Source organism: Neltuma alba, unplaced genomic scaffold, assembly GCF_004799145.2.
Source record: "Neltuma alba isolate B1F8T4 unplaced genomic scaffold, ASM479914v2 tig00003894_pilon, whole genome shotgun sequence".
NCBI classification, from domain to species: domain Eukaryota; kingdom Viridiplantae; phylum Streptophyta; class Magnoliopsida; order Fabales; family Fabaceae; genus Neltuma; species Neltuma alba.
In genome coordinates, this window is record NW_021633471.1 from 4,720 (window position 1) to 25,672 (window position 20,953).

General features: G+C 36.8%; 5 protein-coding genes across 5 annotated transcripts; 3 read left to right on the plus strand and 2 right to left on the minus strand.

Annotated features, from left to right (window-relative positions):
• Positions 1 to 213: 213 nt before the first annotated feature.
• Positions 214 to 2,968, minus strand: LOC114742982 (prefoldin subunit 6-like). The gene is made up of 5 exons (XM_028931206.1): positions 2,833 to 2,968; positions 2,671 to 2,741; positions 2,423 to 2,547; positions 816 to 876; positions 214 to 525 (listed from the first exon to the last, which is right to left on the minus strand). Exons 1-5 carry the CDS (start codon positions 2,909 to 2,911, stop codon positions 469 to 471), a joined length of 393 nt encoding a protein of 130 aa, XP_028787039.1. The 5' UTR covers positions 2,912 to 2,968; the 3' UTR covers positions 214 to 468.
• A 3,512-nt stretch (positions 2,969 to 6,480) lies between these two features.
• LOC114742978 (uncharacterized) lies at positions 6,481 to 10,328 on the plus strand. Its single transcript, XM_028931204.1, has 3 exons — positions 6,481 to 6,656; positions 8,597 to 9,094; positions 9,545 to 10,328. The coding sequence occupies exons 1-3, from the start codon at positions 6,569 to 6,571 to the stop codon at positions 10,132 to 10,134; spliced, it is 1,176 nt and encodes a 391-aa protein (XP_028787037.1). The 5' UTR covers positions 6,481 to 6,568; the 3' UTR covers positions 10,135 to 10,328.
• An 869-nt stretch (positions 10,329 to 11,197) lies between these two features.
• On the minus strand, positions 11,198 to 13,257 carry LOC114742981 (40S ribosomal protein S14). The gene is made up of 6 exons (XM_028931205.1): positions 13,136 to 13,257; positions 12,530 to 12,649; positions 12,399 to 12,444; positions 11,951 to 12,036; positions 11,666 to 11,795; positions 11,198 to 11,573 (listed from the first exon to the last, which is right to left on the minus strand). The coding sequence occupies exons 1-6, from the start codon at positions 13,136 to 13,138 to the stop codon at positions 11,506 to 11,508; spliced, it is 453 nt and encodes a 150-aa protein (XP_028787038.1). The 5' UTR covers positions 13,139 to 13,257; the 3' UTR covers positions 11,198 to 11,505.
• A 989-nt stretch (positions 13,258 to 14,246) lies between these two features.
• On the plus strand, positions 14,247 to 16,576 carry LOC114742983 (60S ribosomal protein L18a-like). Its single transcript, XM_028931207.1, has 4 exons — positions 14,247 to 14,331; positions 14,508 to 14,623; positions 14,773 to 14,836; positions 16,010 to 16,576. Exons 1-4 carry the CDS (start codon positions 14,317 to 14,319, stop codon positions 16,349 to 16,351), a joined length of 537 nt encoding a protein of 178 aa, XP_028787040.1. The 5' UTR covers positions 14,247 to 14,316; the 3' UTR covers positions 16,352 to 16,576.
• A 2,005-nt stretch (positions 16,577 to 18,581) lies between these two features.
• LOC114742977 (cytochrome b561 domain-containing protein At4g18260-like) lies at positions 18,582 to 20,694 on the plus strand. The gene is made up of 4 exons (XM_028931203.1): positions 18,582 to 18,812; positions 19,077 to 19,241; positions 19,840 to 19,988; positions 20,057 to 20,694. The coding sequence occupies exons 1-4, from the start codon at positions 18,675 to 18,677 to the stop codon at positions 20,400 to 20,402; spliced, it is 798 nt and encodes a 265-aa protein (XP_028787036.1). The 5' UTR covers positions 18,582 to 18,674; the 3' UTR covers positions 20,403 to 20,694.
• Positions 20,695 to 20,953: the final 259 nt, after the last annotated feature.

Genomic DNA, 20,953 nt, shown 5'->3' on the forward strand with positions numbered 1-20,953 from the left:
ACAAGGTCCATCAAAGGCATGATTCGAATTACCCGTTTAAGGAGTTGGTCCAAAAAGAATAATTACCCATTTTAAGAAAAACCTAAACCTAAAATGCAAATTTAGAGAGTAATAATTTCCAGCACCAACTTTATGGGGATCACCATTCTGCCCTAGAGCAATATAAATATGCTAAAGAAGAAAGGAGGAAAACGGTAAAAAGAACAGGAGGGGTGTGAAGAAAAGAGTCATATCTTAGTTCAAACTTCTGTATAATTAGTGGTTACAATACCTGGAGGATCCAGCCCAAATTGCAAAACAAAAAGAAATTAAGATAGGCACACTAACTATGACAAAATACACTGTCAACCTAATAATACTTCACAGCGCAAACAACCCTAAAACAAATGGCATATGAGCATTTTCCAGCTTGGCCGGGTTGAAAATAGCAACTCCATAGACGTCACCTAAACAGCATGGAAAGGAACGTTACGCCTTGCCTTTCCCGGCTTGGAGCGACTGAATCCTTTGCTGCAATTTTAGGATCTGCGAGATTATGAAAAGAAAATGATACAATGAATCATCTGTTGATTCTTTTAAGTTCATCTTATCGACCATTCCCAAAGAATAACCACATATCATACAAGCCGTCATATTTTTGTTTTCTTAAAATGAGATTATTATATATACAAATCAAATTTCAACAAATAAAACAAACGTCCATATTATGCAAAGATTCTAGTTACTGGTCACAATCAAAGATCAAATACTTCAATATAGATCATAAGAAATGTGAAACCACAGCTAATAAACGGGCACAAAAGTAATATACAAACCGTTTCTTTCTTGCTATTTTGTTTCTCTTCCAGATCCTGAAGGGTAGCATCAAGACGCTTCCTAACATTCAAAAGGACCATTTCTAAATAAATATATGTGATAGTGATAAGAAAAACCGTAGTCTGACTTTGAGGTACTAAAACTAGCTCAAATATGGCAAAATGACAGCAGTGAAAGCCACACCACGCAGCAACCTAGCAACAAATAATCTGGAAACGCATAAGGGGGAGAGAACTGATGAATGTTCACATATCTTCATGATTAATAATCATCGTGGGGTTGTGAAGCACCTAAGAAAAAATAAACTTCACAAGCCATAGTATTACAGTAATAAAAACAAGAGCCACCCGGGGCTAGTCCATGTGATGAAGGTAGGGGTGATATGTGGAATGTAACTAGGGTTCCAAATTCCTAATATAACCAAAAAGTAATAAGACAAGAGAGTTTTATTTCCACATTGGAAGCACACTTGTCGAAACATGATATGCATCACAAATCAGAAAGTACAGTTCTAAATCATGAATGGTAAAACGTAATGAATTGTAAGATTTAATTACAGGTGAAAAATAACATGAAGACATACATGTATCCTTGCGATATGCCTTCATTACTCAAAATCATCAATCTAAGCTAAAAGTTAAGAAAGCACTTAAAAATAAGTCATAGATAAGTCAATAATCATATAATTGGTAAGCAACTGATGATTTAATTCTTGAAAGTATGAAAGCATAATGAAGAGGTGGCATCACAAAAGATGCAGAAGAATGGGATACAACGCTGTGAATTCACATAATTAAATACCCAAACTGACCCACAGCACACTATGAAGCAATAGGAAGCTACATGACAAAGGCTTCAGCAGATATTACACATCTAATCTAGGAAAAGGTCTAGTATACAAGTTTTATACAGGAAGAGAGAGATGGTTGGAATAAAAATTATTCAATAATTAGTAGGGGCAGCTAGTCAAATAGTGTTGTATTTGAAAGCTTAGTATTATTAGGTTGTCTGAGTTCTATATGGAAAACACATCTAAGATCATTAATCGTGATATGTAGAGAACGAGTCCTCGGATTCAGAAGAATTCAAGAGATTGATTGAATGTCAATGAGGAGGTTCTTTAAACATTAAATTTCCATGCAGTTTTCATCACAGCATTGAAGCAACTCACTACTGAATATCTTCTGACTGCTGAATTTGTTTCCCTTTCTCACTCAGACCACATTTCTGAAGCCTAGTACTCTAGACGGAGGAGTAGTTTCTCCCGTATCTACCTTCTTTTCATTATTTTCCACAATGTACAATCCTATAAAATCAATTGAACGCATGAGCAGCATAATCAACCAAGATGCTAACAATAAGTCTTACGAGGAAAAACTGACGTTCATGAATAACTTGCCCATTTTTCATTAGAGTTATTTTATCCACATCTCAAAAAAAATTACAATAATGAAGTCAACCCTATAAAGGAGTAGAGGTAGTTGTGTTCAACATCGTGAAATTCCACTCAATAATCTAGTAAACCCGTGATCACTTGAGCAAATAAGAAGATAATTAGAATCACAGCTCTAACAACCGCTAACTAGAAAAATAAAACAACACTTACAATTCAGCAGAGATATATTCAATTCTCTTGCGCACATTTGCATTGGCCTCAGCTAGGTCCTGCTTAACAAGTACAGGGCCAATCAACTTGTAAACATTTGCACCTTCTCTCAGCAAATCCAATTCCTGCCGGAACAGAACAGGTTACATATGAAAACACAACACACAAGAGCATTTCAGCACAAAATAACGAAATAAAAATTAAAGAGAGAGAGAGAGAGAGAAAGTAATAGATAGAGTAACCTATACCTTAAGGACAAGCTCGTTCTCCCCGAGCTGAATAGTATACTTCTTTCTCACTTGGTGATTCTTTGCAATATCTGATCGAATAAACAAAATATAACGAAAGAGAACATAAAAAATTGAAAAATGAAAATTGCAATAAATGGTGGAGGAATTAAAAAAGCTTGCCCTTTTGAAGCTTGCTGAGATCGTTCGCTTTGTTTTCCAGGTCGCGTTGAGCATCTCGAAGGGCGGCAGACGAAGTCATCGTATCGGCGCGCTGTTCTTTCCGACCAATGTCCCTCTTTGTTTATTTAGATGCACTCTGATTAAGCCCAGGCTCAAAATCCTAGTCCGGCCCAACAACTATTGTGACGCAACTAGATACAACCCCTCGAATTATTTATTGGGCCGAAAACTTCCAACAGACGATTTCTACGGCATTAAAAAAAAAACACACTTTTTTCATAAAACAGTTATTTTTTTGGGAAAATTGGGGATAAATACCCCATTAAGAAATTAATTATCAAATGGGCTTTAGGGGTTTTGTGCAAGGGAACTTTCATCGTGTGCAAGTGATCTTCGGTTTTGGTGCAAGTAATCTTCCATGTGCATATAACTAATCTTCCATGTACGTGCAACTAATCTTCCATGGCGTGCAATTGATCTTCCGTGGTGTGCAACTGATCTTTTTAGGTCCCATTTGTCAATTAATTTCTCAATAGGGCATTTATCCCTAACAGGTCTGGATTCATTTATTCATGGTTTATCATTTTAATTATTAATAGTAATTTTATAAAATATTAAATTTGAATTATTAGAGTTTGATTTAATAGTTAAGATGAGAAGTTGAGAGAAGGTGGGGGAGAAAAGACAAATGGACAGAGGCCAAATCTTAAATCGGTTGTTAAAATGCCAAAAAAAAAAAAAGGTGAGGTATTTTCTCCCTTGGTTATATTATGGCAATATCATCATCATTTGATTTTCTTTTTTCAAAATTTGTCCTTACACCTTTTGATTTTTGGCCATGGCTGCCCCATTTGTAGGCTGCCGCCATCTGTTCACCGTGACGACTTTCTTCTATAATAGCCTGTTCCGTTCTTTTGAAATAAACCTCATCATGTTTGCTCTTTTTCAAAAAAAAATAAAAAATAAAATAAAATCATATAAGGCAGGCTACATAACATTTTATGAAGCTCTTCAAAGGAAACATCCTTTTACGTACTATGAGAGGAGAGAAAGGAGGAAATTTTGGAAAGAATAAGGCCAAAAGGGGGGAAAAAATAAAGGATGTGCTAGGAGGGAAGATGACAGTGGACAAAATTTTTTGGGTGATGCTTTGTGGGCTCCAAATACGTCATATTGTGCTATTACGTAAATTAATAATTTTATTCATGAATTGTAACATTTAAATTATTTTTTAATATTTGGAAATTTATGAATAAAAGTCGATCAGCCATATTATACATTCAACCCATTTAGATTAAGCTATATCTAGTACCATAAAATATTTTCTCCAGAGCATTTAGCACCCTGAAGTATAAGTGCATCCAATATCCTAAAATTTTTATTTTTTGTGCATATAATACTTTGAAATATTTTTTAATGTGCGTTTAGTATCTAAAATAAATTTTTTTGGTGCATGCAACATTAAAGCAAAAAAAAAATCTTCAAGGTGCTGGATATACTACAAAATACTTCGAGATGTTAAATGCATCTGAAAAAACATTTCAAGACGTTGGATGTATTTTAACTTTTTTTTGTTTTACAGTAAAAAAAAAAATACAAGTGAGTTTAGTGTTCACCGGTGTTAGGGCGCAAGATTCGAACTCAAGAAGCCTTCGACTTCGAGCAAAAACAAAGCTCAAGAGGTGTGGAATCAAACACCAAACTCGGAAAAATGAAAATTTAAATAGAGCAATAAACCATCACACAACGCTTCACCTTTTCAGATTCTAAAAGAAAGTATTTGGTGAATAGTCAGATAGCTCTAGGAGAAGCACACATTACTTGCAGCATACTAGCTTTTGTAATAATAGTGGGTCGCCAAATAGGTCGGTCTCTTTTCCCTGAGGCTCCCTTGTGAATTAGGCAAAGCGTGGAGGATGATCCATCATCCATTACAAATAGAAACTTTCTAAAAACTCCTACTGTATACTACCTCTGGTTCTTCATATAAAACTAATTAATTAATTTGAATATATTAAAAAAATTAGTTAAATTAGTTATTTGTAATAAATATGTGTTGTCCTTCCTAAAATATTTTTGCTAATCAAGTGTATTAGCTAGAACTACCATTATCACTATTTTAAAAAACATAAATAAATATAAGAGACAAAATAAATTGGGATATTATATTTGAAACTAAAATAAAAGTTAAACTAACCTTTATATTAAAGATAGGGGTAGTATTAGTTTGTAGAAACGGCTCACTTATGCGGCAAATTAAAACTCCTGCGGGAATTATATAACTTGGCAACAATACTTTCTTGCTGCTATGCTTCCGCGTGCTTTTTGCTCGATTTATAAAACTGGAATATATCCATCGCACAGAAGAGGCAGGCTGGAAATCATCTGTATAAAAAGCCAGTTCATCAGCTTTGCCTCCTGGCATAAGACTCATATAAATACTGTATGCCAGCTTATCCCTACAATGCTGCAATCTTTTTCTTTCATCGCATTTTTTAGGGAAAAAATTGTTAGAATTACGTGCTTATCCAATAATTTCTTATGCTGCTTCATAATATTTCTATTAATTAATATCATTTTGTTCCTAGAAAAAAAATTAGTGTCGTACTTGATAAAAGGCATTTAAACTGTTAAATAGTTATTAAGTGTTAAGAATTTGAATGGTCGAGATTTTATATTTTATAAGAACATGGATAAAATTTTAAATTTTTTAAAAAGTAAATGAATGAAATTAAACTACTCTTCCGGTGCTTAATATAAGACTTAATTATTAAATTAATTTTAGTTCTAAATATAAGACCTATTTCTCATATTTATTAATTTTTTATAAATTACCCTCTATAGATATTTTCTCAATCATAATCAAGTAAATGAGGAAGGAATAATATTAAAAAAGATGATTATAGTGTTTTGAAAACAACATATTATATTTTTTATAATTAACTAATTTTTTTAATCTAATCAAATTAATTAAATACTCCTCTGGTTCTTATTATAAGATCCAATTTGACTTTTTATTTGGTCCTAATTATAAGACCCCAATCCATTTTATCTCTTATATTTATACATTTTTTTCCAAGATAATCCTTCTAATAATGATAGTTTTAGCCAATATATTTAATTAGCAAGGATATTTTAGGAATGACAACACTTATTTATTATAAATAACCAACTTAACTTACTTCTTTAATCTCCTCAAATAAGTCAATCGGGTCTTATAATTAGGACCGGAGGAGTATATCTTATATTAAGGATTGGAGGAGTATTAAATTTTATCCTCTATCGGTAATTAAAATAATAATAAAAATATTTTATGTAATAAAAATTAAAACTGTTGAAATTATAATCTCATGCTTGAGGTGAGGAGTGAATGGAAAATAGAAATGGAAAGGCAAGAAAGCAGAGAGACCGTACCCCTGACCGGCTGAGCCCCTGTGAGCACTGTCGAGTGCCGTAAAATGGGTGGTGTAGCGGGCCCGCCATGAGACCGGCGGCCTCAGAAAACGGAAAAGTAAAACTAATCATAATAAATTACTAATTTTTTAAATAATGGATTTTAATTTAAAATATTAATAAACATAAAAAGGGACGAGGGTATCTCGATCGCGCATAAAAGGAGAACCTCGCGTTCTCCCCCTCTCTACCCTCTTTGCCTCTACGCTCCTCAAAAACAGAGTATTCATATCAACCAAGAACACGCAATAGAGCGAGAGAGAGACAGAATAACTGGTGGCAGATGGCTCGGAGTTCCATGAGAATGAAATGGGTCTCCATTTTCGTGATTTTCCTTCCTCGTTTGGTTTTGAGAGCCATGGCAGATGATGGTAATGTCCTCTCCTTTAACTTCTCTGCTTCACAGTGTGCATGTCTGTGTCAATTCGGTGCTTTCCTTTTCCTTTTCTTGCACCAGAAGGAGTTTCACAGTGGGTTATACATTTTTTTGGGAGTATTTCCCCCTTTTTCATTGCTGAGATCTGATTCAAGTACCAGTTTCTCTTCTCCCATATGATACTTCTCATATGTGCTTCAATGTGGTTGCTATTTCTGCTATTTTTGGGGGCTTTTCTTTCTGTTCTGTTGCACCACACTCTGGCACCAAGTACGAACACTGTATATATCTTGATTGATATTTGTAGTGTTGTTACAGTGTGTTCATGTTAAAGTGAATGTTTCTGGGTGTGGGCGGGGTAAAGTCTGAGCATTTATATTTCCATGTGATTCTGCTTCCATTAATAACCAGTGGGGTTGGCTTTACTGAATTCTGGTGATCTTGGTTTGGACGTGGAAGATTAAGGATATGCGATTTGCTGTTTTGGGCTTGAGCTTAGTTCAAGAATCTAAGTCCTTGGTCCTGACCTGTAATTCAACTGGCCTTGGCTGAATGATAAGCGAAATAAATATTGAGTGACCAACTCGTCAAAACCCATATGACCACTTCTATGACCATGGTCACCAGGTTCAACCCCACTTGCCCACCTATTGATTGGTTTGCTCGTCATTTCTTACTCTTCCATCAACCCAGCTCCTTTGCTTCATTTTCACATTTTCCACCCTTTTTTGGGAACCATTTAAAGTAATGTGGTTTAAAAACTGTTCATAGTTTGAAAATGCAGAATATGTATAGTTCTAATAATAATTGTGTTAAAAAGTTTTTAAACATGCTTACGTGAAAAAAAAGAAAAAAGAAAAGAAAAGCTGTCAAACATTAGTAGAAAGTGAGTTGCTTTTTTTAAATAGAAAAATGGGAACATTAAGGCTGCCCCTAGCATGATGGTAGAGGGCAACGGTTGCCGAGCCAATAAGCATGTGGGTCCCAAGCATGCGAACTTTCCTGTTCTCCTAGGGATGCGAAATGACCTTATTGACATAAGGCTTCCCGCCAAATATCCCACGCCTTTTCCCACCGATTTTCAAGAAAAAGAAGGGGCCTTTCCGTAAAGCGGGCAAAGCCACGCCAGCTCCTAAACGGCGGTGATGTATCGTGTCGTCTTATTTTGGGGCCCACTAGCTCAACGCGGCTTCTGGTCTGTTTCGTGTTGAGGCAATTGGACCACCGCCGCGCCCCCAATTTGTTGTCGTTAACATCTTCTCCCGTCGTTTTATGGGAGGGAATCGAAGGAAACCATAACCGTATTGAATGAAAATAGGAAGGTAACAGCTAACTCCTTTTGGTTCTTTCATTCTAGGATGGGCTTTCTCATACTTGAGGCCGATACTCGGATAAGCTTATCCGAATATCATGCCCCTTGAAAATGATAGGATTTAATACCAAGACCAAAAATAGAAAATGTGAAAAACATAATAATATATATTCATTGCAGAAGAGCAATGGCCAAACATCTATCTATCTCTGGAAAAAGATTAAAAAAAGAAGAAGCAAGATTATTGCCAAAGAGCATAACCTAATAATTAGAGATATATTCTAACTAAGCTCCTTTATTAAGCTCTCAAAGATTCTGTGTTAGGTTTCTTCATCTGAAAGTATGGTATGTTGGAATGTTAATGACGCCATCGAAGTTCAGTGTCGATTAAACTATATGCTTGATAGATGCCAAATTCTTTATCGCTTCTTTAAGCCAAGTTTGATTAGATGAAGATTAACAAGATTCTCATGAATTGAACTTTAGCTCCAAGGCATTGCTTTTAATTGCTTTAGTATGAATATGTAATTATGGAACATTGATACATTTGAAGGACAATAACGTCGTGTTAATTGTATTAGAATTGGATTTCTGATCAATGGTGGAAAAAAAAAAAAACGCAGGATTGGTGCCGAACGGGGATTTCGAGACGTCTCCATCGAACGGCTTTCCGAGCGAGGCCATAGCGGAGGGCCCCACCGAGATACCGATCTGGACGTCGACGGGGACGGTGGAGCTAGTGCGGTCGGGGCAAAAGCAGGGTGGGATGATCCTCATCGTACCGCAAGGTAGGCACGCGGCGAGGCTTGGCAACGACGCTGAGATCAAGCAGGATCTAACGGTGGAGAAGGGCTCCATCTACTCCGTCACCTTCAGTGCGGCTCGCACGTGCGCTCAGCTTGAGTCGCTCAACGTGTCCGTGCCACCAGCATCACAGACCATAGACCTGCAGACACTGTACAACATCCAAGGGTGGGACCCTTACGCCTGGGCCTTCAGCGCCGAAGGGGATAAGGTTAGTTTGGCGTTCAAGAATCCCGGCATGGAGGATGACCCCACGTGTGGGCCCATCATTGATAACGTTGCTGTTAAGAAGCTCTTCACTCCTGATAAGCCCAAAGGTAGTACCCCCTTCCTTCCTTGCACCGTTTCTCGTTTGCCCACAATAAATTTGTGGACATTGTCAACTTGACTTTTGCAAGCTTACGTAGTATGCATAATTCATGAGAATTAGGTGGGATTAAAAGGAGTTGTTGGGTTTTTTAATTGCCATCAACTGTAATTGAATAGAAATTCTTAGGGGACTAGAAGTGAATAGAAGAAGCTCGTCCTAGTATAGTAGATGAAGCATTGGATTCCATTAAATGAGATAGTTTATATGGTGTTTTCAATCATTGATTCTCTTTAGCTACTTTCATAAAAGAGTAGACCTCACCAAAGCTCCTTTTTGCCCATTTTTCAAACTTAAAAGCACACCATTTGGTAAAAATCAGTTCACCATCATTTGCGGGGTGAATTGTGAAATACTAATACACTTGTTATGACCTTTACTTGTGTGTTGAACTGTGCAGAAAATGCAGTAATCAATGGCGACTTTGAAGAAGGTCCGTGGATGTTCAGAAACACATCCCTGGGAGTATTGCTCCCCACGAACCTGGACGAAGAAACATCTTCCCTACCCGGTTGGGTGGTGGAGTCGAACCGGGCGGTCCGATACATTGATTCGGATCACTACTCGGTCCCACAGGGGAGGAGAGCCGTTGAGCTTGTGTCAGGAAAGGAAGGCATAATATCTCAAATGGTTGAGACAACACCGAAGAAAGACTACAGACTGAGCTTCCTGTTGGGTCATGCCAATGACAAGTGCAAGCAGCCTCTTGCTGTTATGGCCTTTGCTGGCGATCAGGCTCAGAACATTCATTACACCCCAAATTCAAACTCTACTTTCCAAAGTGCAAACCTCAATTTCACGGCCAAGGCTGAGAGGACCCGAATTGCCTTCTATAGCATCTATTATAATACCAGGAGTGATGATATGAGCTCTCTTTGTGGGCCCGTGGTCGACGATGTCAGGGTCTGGTTTTCTGGGTCCACAAGAAATGGGCTGGGCTTGGTAAAGCTTGGGCTCTCAATTTTGGGCTTACTTTGGGTTCTGGCATGAAGGGATGGGTTGGGGTTTGGTTTAAGTAAGAAACTTGGCAATGTAACATGCTTTGTTGGCTTTTAGAGTTGGGAGGTAATAGTAAAGTCCCACGCCAATGTGTTGTACGTGAATGTCGTATTTAGTTTATTGTATTTACCAAGAGAAATGAAATGTATTGGCCTTTACTTTATGCTATAGTTTTGTTTTGTCTATGAAGATTATATTATTTCCTCCAGTTGAACGTGCATCAATGAAAACTGGCAATCGCGTGAACTCTACTCTCGGAGTGCTGCTTCTTCAGCCCCTTGTTTATGGACTGGGAGACCACTTTCTTTTACGATAAAGACTAATCTCATTTGCAATATTTAAACAAACCATTCAGGTTCATCCAAGTGGGTGTTAGCTAGTAGGATAGCTGAAAGTTGATAATGCAGTTTAGCTTAAGCTTTATGCAGGCTGGCTGGTTACAAGTCACGGACTGCATTTGGAAAGAATCCGAGATACATATAGACTTTACCCTTTAGTATTTTACAAATCGAATTGCAATTCTGGAATTATTGGGTGCCTTGACCACTTTGTTTTAAATATTATTAAAAACTTAAGGAAGCAGGATCATGTAGATTGCCTTGTTTTTAGCTCTCTTCTTTAAAACGTCATTAGAGGAGAAATTACTAAGATAACAATTAGGGAGAGGGAGTGATAGCACTATTGGTAGATGAATAAACTCCGTAAATCCACCCTAGCATATTGTTGATCCCACGCGTGCCCATTTTCAATACTCTTCAGAACGTCAGCTCGTCACCCAGTTTTACCAGCCAACATTTCGGACAGATTAGATATTAACCACTTTAATCTGGTACCAATCATACCATGCTTCCGACATCTAATGAGATGCTGGTTAATTTTAACCCCAAAGCTGGTGAGATTTATATAGCATTGACCAAGCCCCGACTAAAACAATAAGACTCCAGACTTTTGATGCTTCGAGCGCTAAGGCAGACTATTCCCACGTCGCAATAAAGGAGAGCTTTACGTGCAATAAAGACCTAAAACTAACTGGAGCAGATGGTGGGAGGGGATCATCGGATCATAATGAACCTCATGATGGATAAGTTTAGGCAAAAATCGTCGTCAAGCCAACTTTCAATAACAGTCATAACCACCCTATCAATGATGCAATACGCAGAAATTGGAAAAGTATGCAACTATGACATTTTAATTGACTCAAGCAAAATCCTTGGACAAGACAATAGTCGAGAAGTTCAATATAATTCCAAAATTGACGTCCAACTTAACCTAAACCTCATCATGATAAAATACTGTCTAGAAAGTAAAAGAAAGCAATATAGCCACGAGAAGAGCAGGCCCCAGCATATACCATGATTCGCTTTAAAGCCTTCTACCTCTCCTACCACCCTTTCTGCGAGTGCTATCAGAAGGAATTGGAGTCACATCCTCTGAAAAATGAATATCACGTGTTAAGTTACAGCCACATTACAATTCTAGAGCTATACAGTAAGATTTCATTCCATTAGAGGTCATTCATTACCTATGCGACCAATTTTCATTCCAGAACGAGCAAGGGCACGTAGAGCAGACTGAGCACCAGGACCGGGAGTTTTTGTCTTGTTTCCACCAGTGGCCCGGAGCTTGATATGAAGAGCAGTGATGCCAAGTTCCTGTCCCAGAATGTTTGGACTCAGTCAATGAATATGTATTCAGTATCTAGCTTATTACTTAATTACATAACATATTATTAAAATTAATATGTGCATCATAATTTTACAGTGCGACCAACTGAAATAACAAAAATTATCAAGAAAGTCCCTCAAACCTTGCATCTAGAAGATACATCCTGCGCAGCAAGCATAGCAGCGTATGGGGAAGACTCATCCCTGTCAGCTTTAACCTTCATTCCACCTAAAATCATGAGACAGATCACGAGACCCCAATAGTTATCACATGACCATGAAAAGAGAAATATACCTAATGATAATTCCTGAACAGTTAAGACAGATTTCCAAGTGAATAATGGGCACGGTAATATGTTGTGTTGATAACAAAGCTGGCATAGGGTAAAACACTTCAATTAAATGCTAGTCCTACAGATATAAAATGTATAGACATTACAGATTGATCAATTATGAGAACGCTCATAGATAGCGCAGTTCACTCAGCCCAGCTCTTTCTAGTTAGTATAAAAACTGGAAATAGGAATGATGGCAACTAAATGGTAATACTCGGTTCATTACATCCGAAGAACGAATGAGGAACAAGCTTACCAGTGATGCGGACAAGCGTTTCTCTCCCGGACAAATCAGTCACGTGCTGTAAACAATTTAAAAAAAAATCAATAAAAACCTGACTTAAGCAATCCAATCTACAAAGGATAAAATCTTCTGCATATACTCACGATGAAGGTGTCGTTAAATGATGCATAAATATGGGCTACACCGAAAACATGTTCACCATCTCTTACGGTTGGGCCAAGGGTGACATTCTCTTCCTTTGGCTCTCTTACCTTTCTCCTTGACTACAAAACATAAATAGCAAATTATAATTGATCCCATCTTGCGCGTCTTAAACAGAAACAAAATTAAATCTCAAGACTTCAGCTTTGATCTTGCTTTCAAAAATATGGAGTGCTCCACCAGACCAAATATATCAGTTATTTAACCACATTAAGGCAAACAGCTTCAAGAAATCAATGTCCGCTCGAAGAATTTGCGACCGCGTCAGGTTTAGCAAAATATATTACTTGTCTCCTCTACTGCTGTTTAAATTCGTAATAAATTGGAGAAACCATGGCACAAAAAATGGATTTATTGACATTGCAGACGACCCAGCATTCAGAGGCTAAAGATTATCATTCACTATATAGACTAAAGTCGTAAACTTTTATCGATTGATTCCCTCAGACAAGTCAAACTACACAATTGGTAGTTCAAACATTAAGTAAGACAGCATGTGCACGAAAAGGAGATCAAAAAGAAAATGAGTCGCAATGCGATTTCCTTACCATGGTTGCGAGACAATGAGGTCGGACGCTAGGGTTAAGGTTGCGGAGTCGCTCCTCCTGCTCGTTCTGAGAACCGGCCAAGTGGGAGAGGAAGCCGGCCCCTGCTTTCGCTATATAAAAGAGGATAGACTACGGACTAGGGTTTTGCAGGAAAATAACAAAATTTGCTGAACTGCCTTTCAGGTTAACATAATTTCTTAACGACCCATTACTTTTACTATTTTTCCACTTTCACTCTCCTGTGGTGGGTCGTTCCTTTTTGGGCCAGACACCATAGTGGGCCGTTAAGCTGGAAACTTTGGCATGAGAGAAAGGAAAGAAAAAGAAAGAGAGAACAATTTTTTCAAGAGCTCAATTTAAAAAATTAAAAAAATAAAGTTTTAAAATTTTAATAAATAAAAAATATAACATAAAAAAATAATAAAGATCAAATAAAAATTTTTAACCACACTTTTTCAAACTTTTTAAATCGAGCTCATCCTCTGTTTTTGTTTCTCTCGTGTCAAAAGGTTACTCAACCTTACTTTTGGTCTCTAGCTTTTAAAACTCATGTTCACACAAAAAGAAAAAAAGCCATTGTGTAATACTACGTCCATGCCAAATACAAGACATAATTCATATATATAGCTAGACAGATACTAACAGGATTGGATATAATAAAAGAAACTAGCCTCTCATGAAATTGATATCCTCGCTCTCATATTTTTTTTTCCTCGTGAAAATTGTTCCTAGCAGATGCAATGGATATATCAGAAAGTCTTTTATGTATTATGTTTTTTTTGGGACCAAATTAGATCTATTTTGTTGAACGCAAAGATATATATATATACTACCTCTTATTTTAATTATAAGATCTCGTTTGTGATTCATAAATAAGATATTATAATTAGAAATAAAAAATAGTATAAAAGAATAATGGCATGCAAGGGTTTAGTTAAAAAAAATTTTCCCGTCAGAATTAATACATTTATTATATCTTTTTTCACATAGGATGTGCTAATAGCTTATGACGAGGGAAAAAAAATCCAAAAATAAAAAAGCTCACGGCTCGAAGGCTTCTTTCCCGAGTAGGGTTATTGGCTCCTGCATAACCGTAACGAAATGCTGGGCTCTCCTTCCTTTGAGTGGGACACAGAGGAAGCCTTGGGAGTTCTAGTCGTCCTGCAACCTGCTTTGAAAAAATGGTTACTTTCAGGGTGAGAAGGCTCATCTGCCTATTGAATCAAACTTACTGTTGTTGAATTTCTAATTCGTCAAGTGATTTATGTTCCTTCATGCCCAATTCATCTAATTGAAGCCTGACAATTATATAGCTGGCCATTTGAGATTTTGGTACCCTCAGCTCTTTCTTAACATTCTTTTTGGTTCGCAGTTCCATCAGTATCAAGTCGTTGGGAGGGCTCTCCCTACAGAATCGGATGAACACCCGAAAATTTACCGCATGAAGTTATGGGCCACTAACGAGGTTCGAGCCAAGTCGAAGTTCTGATAAAGTGTTTTGTTCGTGATCCATATGTGGGTTCAGTTTTGTTTAATGCTTCAGCTCGAGAAAATGCTGAAGTTTATGCTAAGTGAATCCAATTCTGGTTCCAGCGGGTTAATCTGATATTCTGGATTGGCTGATCTCTTTGAACTAGGTATTTTCTGAGGAAACTGAAGAAGGTCAAAAAGAGCAGCGGTCAAGTGCTTGCTATCAATGAGGTATGAGTTCACTTACGTGTCCTTCAATTTTTATGTTGTATGTATTTGGACCGTATCTCGCCAAGAACAACTTTTCTTTTGGTTAGATTCATTGCTTGAAAAGATTATTTTTGTCGCCGTGCCATCTCTTTTCACCGTGGTCTTTATTATCTTGTCTAGTCTTGTTGAACTTGTACGCCAACTCCAACAAATGTAAAATGTGACTGATGTTAATTTTTATTTGGTGTATTTTCTCGGCCGGAATTCTGTTTGGCGTATTAAATTTTGCTGTTCATGAATTATGGCGCCCATTTACTCCTGTGTGTACAGTTGGAAAATACATGCATGGTTTGATTTCAATCCAGAGTTTTGCCTTTGTGATCCCTGCTGCAAATGAATCAGTTATTAGCCAGTAATGACATGTCATTGCCTAGTGATGTTGATTTTGCACATTTATGAAATTAATTTATTAACTGTCTATTCTGTCAGGTCTAATGTTTTCCCTATGTAATCTTTTTGTTGAATTAATCTCATATTTTGAACTCTTTCTGTGTCCAAGAGTGTGGCTTGCTGCTGATTTCTAAAATAACCCTGAGGATATTAGAGATGAATACTAAAGTTTCTCGTAATTTGAGATGCGCAGTATGGTTTCCATCTGCCACCGTGTTAACCTTGAATTTATATATTTACCAAATTGTACATGTCTTGTTCAAGTGTTTTTGTGGTTCAATATCATTTTGAACCCTGACTTGTTTTCAATTGCATTAAGCCGACTAGTTTGCTTGCAGTCCACTATTCTGTGCCATATATCTTATTCTTGCATTTTTTGCTACTTTGCTTCCCTTCTGTACTTTCCTTTTATTTCTGGTAGATGGATATTAAAAAGGGACGGAATCTTAATGGGCTTTTTTGATTTTGAATTGCTTTTGGGCATTATCGATTTGGAAGTATGCATGCTTGCATGCTGTTCATCCATGCATCTTGCCTGTGTCGAAGTAATCTTTACCCTTCAGTTGACTTTGAAGTACATTGTTAGCTACAGCTTTCTTGTGAACTTAAATCTCAACATGCATTGAGGTTTTATGCTATTGATTGTTTGTTTCTACGATGAATAGTAAAACCCGTACATTTTTATCAGACAAAAAGAAAAAATAGTTTAGTTATTTAAGTTCATGTAGTTTCTATTGCTCTCAGATCTTTGAGAAGAACCCAACAAAGATAAAGAACTATGGTATTTGGTTGCGGTTTCAGAGCAGGACTGGCTACCACAACATGTACAAGGAATACCGTGATACCACTCTAAATGGTGCTGTGGAGCAGATGTACAATGAGATGGCTTCCCGCCACAGGGTCCGGTCCCCCTGCATTCAAATTATTAAGACCGCCACGATCCCAGTAAAGCTTTGCAAAAGGGAGAGCACCAAACAGTTCCACAACTCCAAAATCAAGTTCCCATTGGTTTTCAGGAAGTTCAGACCACCCACAAGAACGCTGAAGACCACATACAAGGCATCAAGGCCCAATTTGTTTATGTAATGTGTAGGCGGAAAAGAGTAACACTTGGGGCCTTTTTTGGCAGAAACGCCCCCTCTTGTTCTTGCTTGATTTTGTTGAGAATTATAGTACGCTGTCATTGGATTGTAGTCTTGTTATTTTTATATTTTTATTGGATATAATCTTAATCTTTTTTATAACTCAGTAGAAAGAAAGGAACATAAATTTTTGTCTATCTTGGAGTTCTACTAATAATCACAGATGAAATCAAGCTCTCACATGTATGCCTTTGTGTTCTGATGGCTCTGGATCTACATGGAAAGTGCTGGTGGTGTGGCTCCAATGCCTTTTGGGAGCAAAGGGAGACAGATGGCAGTGCCACTGCATGACTTAAATTGGCAACAATATGATGGCGTTGGCGGCCGCAGATTGAGAATTGGCAACCACCACTCCCTCTATGGTATTGGTGCCCATTAATTAATGCCACTCTCGTCCTCATCATTGTTCCTGCCATTCCAATTTGTCCCCTCTTCCTCTCCTAACTATTACCGTATCATCTTCATTCCCACATACATGATGTGAGAGCAATATATTTAGTTACGAAATAAATGGATATAACGGTGCTCAAGAGAGGACGAACTTGAACTATTTTTAAAAGGGAAAACCATATTAGAGGTACCTATACTTTTTTTCAATTTTCAATTTGGTACCTATGTGTTTTTTGTTCTTAACTAAATCTTTATTTTTCCTTTATTAACATCATTAATCCTTATGTAGAGACTAAAAATATCAATAGAACAAAGTTATAAGAGCTAATGTTGCTAAAAAGATAAAATTAAATGTTTAATTAAAGGGAAAAAAACACATAGGTACCAAATTAAAAATTGAGAGAAAGTATAGGTACCTTCAATATGGTTTTCCCTTTTTAAAATAGGCTATATTAAAACTTAGGTTGAGATGTATTCAGCATTTCGAAGTATTTTTATAAGTGTATTTAGTATATTTAAATATTTTGTGATGTATCTAGCATTCTGAAGTTTTTTTTTTTTTTGCATATGTTAAGCATCTTGAAGTATTTTTTGTACATCCAGCATGAGCATCCTGATGTATTTTTTAGGTACATCCAATACCTAAAAATATTTTTTGGTGCATCCAGTATGAAGATAAAAAAAAAAAAACTTTAGAGTGCTAGACGTGATTAAAAAATATTTTAAAGTGCAGGTGCATTTAGCAAAATATTGTATGGTACGAGATGCAGTTTAACCTTTAAAACTTAAAACTCTCCGAAGGACCGAACTTATGTGCCACAGTGTAAGGGGTCATGAGCTTTTGACACAAGACTCAGCGACCGAACTTATGCCATCACTAGTGTTCGTTGGTGCCTGTCACTCTAGCGATTCCAAGCCAAGGTTAGCAACTAAAATTGCTTCACGTGGATAACGCTATCATGTTTATTCACGTAAACTATATATATAGGAAATTGAATTGAAATCGAAATCAAATATATTGGAGCAAAGATAGTAGGATTTGTGAGGAATTTTGTGGTCTTCATTCTAGAAGTGATCCTTTACCGTGAGAATCTATTTCTTTTCTCTTATCCAAATCTAACAAACAAAATTAAGCTGGAGAGAGAAGCAACTACTTTTAAACAAATTTCTGTTTATAATTTTTAATTTTAATATTTTACCTTTACATCACCTGAACTTTTAAATTCACAAGATTTACTGAATTCACCCAACGCATCTTTTTATATATGTGGGTGTGAAACAAGTCAAGATACATAAGTAGTAATTATATCAATTCTGCAAATTAAAAAGAAAAAAGGTACGAATAAAAGTGATAAATAATTAGCGTAGAGAGGAATAAGGTGGGGTTTGACCTTTGTCTTTGAATCTTACCCTCGTTTACCTTTACAAACTGTCCACCTCAAATCAAGCACCTTATGCATCCATCGGATTTTGACCATTTATGTTTATAATTCAACGAGTCCTTGACACTGGACAGTGTGTGCATATGTCAACAAACCCCACATTTGAAAATGAGATCTTACTCCTCCCTCCCTTTTCTCTTTCATCTAAACTATAATCAATACATACATATGTTCAACTACCCCATATTGGACGTGTTTATGGGTTTTGTAGCCACTGCAGCAACTTTTTAGTATTCAAATACTAATCCTCCTTTTAGCTTCTTTATACAAAAAGTGCATGCAGTGTCTTCACCACACTTCAAAAGCTCTCTCTACCGTCTCAAGAACAATCATATATAAAGCATCTTTAACTTGAAGCGCACACATAGAAGAGGAGTACTGTGATTATTAGTGGGGCTTGTGCTGCTGTTCTTATTTGTTCTGAGGCATTGAAGAATGCATATTTCTTGGAGGCAAGTCTGCATTTTTATCCTTTCATGTTATGTTTCTGCTCTTCCTTTCACTGAGTGTTCATTCCTTAAGGAGGTGAGTCAGTCTGGCAGTCACAAGAGCTCAAATCACAAAATCAACAAGGTAAACCAACTGAACAATTGCTTCTTCTGCTTTTCCTTCTTCTCTTTTCTTCTAGAGATGACAGATTGTATATTGGCAATATCAAATACTATTTCGCAAAATTTATATGTGAAAAAGCCTTCGCTACTATTTTCCTGGGATAAACTGATAAGCTGCAAATGCCCGTGTAGAACCAAACATGTAGTTAATCAACTGGAAACGTAATAGGCTTTCTAATGCTGATACGATAATTGAGTGTCTAACTACTGAAAGTTAATTTAGCAGATCAATTCTCATGAGACATCTGACATAGCACTTCATGGATTGCTACTGTGGGCTTCGATGGGATTCTCAATGCCATTAGGGATACTTGCTATCAGAGTGTCAAGTAGAGAGGGAAATGGATCAACAAAGAGTAGGGTCCTCTTTTATCTCCATGTTGCATTTCAGGTCATAAATTTCTTCCTATTTGTTCTTTTTTTCCTTTTGCTGATAGCTCCCTACTAGTTCTTGTTAAAATTGTTTCTTTTTACTGATAAATGTTAACTGCAGTGGTAATTGAATTAATTTGAGTGAAGTTAAAGACGCTTCATGAAAGTCGCAGGTTGCCATCATTCGAGTTCCGATCTTTGTTTAAAACATAATCATTACCCAACTTTAACTTTAGTTAGTGATGGTCCGCCCATAACTTTTTTTAAGAATTCATATCCACTTAGACCTTAACTGTGACATTATTACTTAGATTTGCTTTCATTCATAGTTTATGATTTTCAGTTACAAGTAGCTGGTTTACCCAACTTTAACTTTAGTTAGTGATGGTCCGCCCATAACTTTTTTTAAGAATTCATATCCACTTAGACCTTAACTGTGACGTTATTACTTAGATTTGCTTTCATTCATAGTTTATGATTTTCAGTTACAAGTAGCTGGTAAAATCACTGTTCATTAACTAAATTGATTTTACAAGTCATGGATATTTTAATGCATCTTTAATTTTTATCCTCTCCTTGATTGCACAGAGCGTAACACTTCATCTAAATTCTAACAGATGCTCTCAGCGCTTCTTGCTACAGCTGGAGCTGTCATGTCCCTGAAAAACTTTGAGAATTCATTTGATAACAACCATCAAAGAATAGGCCTTGCACTTTATGGTGCTATATTGGTTCAAGCTTTGATAGGATTTTTCAGGCCTCACAGGTTGATTTCCATCTTCTCACTAGTTTCCCTCATGACTATCTTTGCATGACCATAACCCTTTATTGCAGGCAAAGGAAAGAGAGGACTTATTGGTACTTTGTTCACTGGATATTAGGGACAATAATCTCATTTGTGGCGATCATCAACATTTACACAGGTCTCAAAGCCTACCATGAGAGAACCTCAAAAAGCATAACGCTTTGGACTATCCTCTTCACAGCACAAGTCTCTTGCGTTGCATTGATTTACCTCTTACAAGACAAAATGGAGTACATAAAAAAGCAAAGGGTGATTCCAGGCACAGAGTCAACTGCGCCTTCTGCTCAAGACATTCCTCATCTGCAGAACCAGAATGAGTTATTACCAGTGGCGTGTGGGAAGAAAAATGCACTTAGCAACTTGTTTGACCAATAAAGGTTTTTTTTTTTTTTTAAACTGTCCATTTGTCTATAGTTTCTTTTAACTATGGGGATTGGCTCACCTTCACAATATTTTTTTGGGGTCTGCACTTTGTGCAAGTGGAAGGTAGTGGTTTTATGAAGAGCATTCTTTAAAAAGTAAACTTTATTTGCGCAAGTTGCCACGTTTTCTTCTTCTTTTTCCTCTCCTTTTTGTTATGGACATTCCCTTTATATGTAAATTGGAATTTTCTATGTGATAGTGGCAGTGTGGATATGAACTGAAGAATTGATTGATGATTGTGCGACTAGTTTGTGCACTGATGACTATATTTAAGTTGGGAATCAAATTTAAGTGTGTTCTAGAAAACATACGTGATTAAAGTCTAAATTATGTATGGCTTTTGGGATATAAAAATTTTCTGTCCATCCACTATGTCACAGGGATTATGTAAGAGGAATATTTTAAAGGAATGACAGAATAGCAAGGCTTGAAATAAAAGCATGTGGTGTTTTTCATGAACTGGGTTGCCTTGCAATTGCATCTTCATGAACAAGCAAGCAATC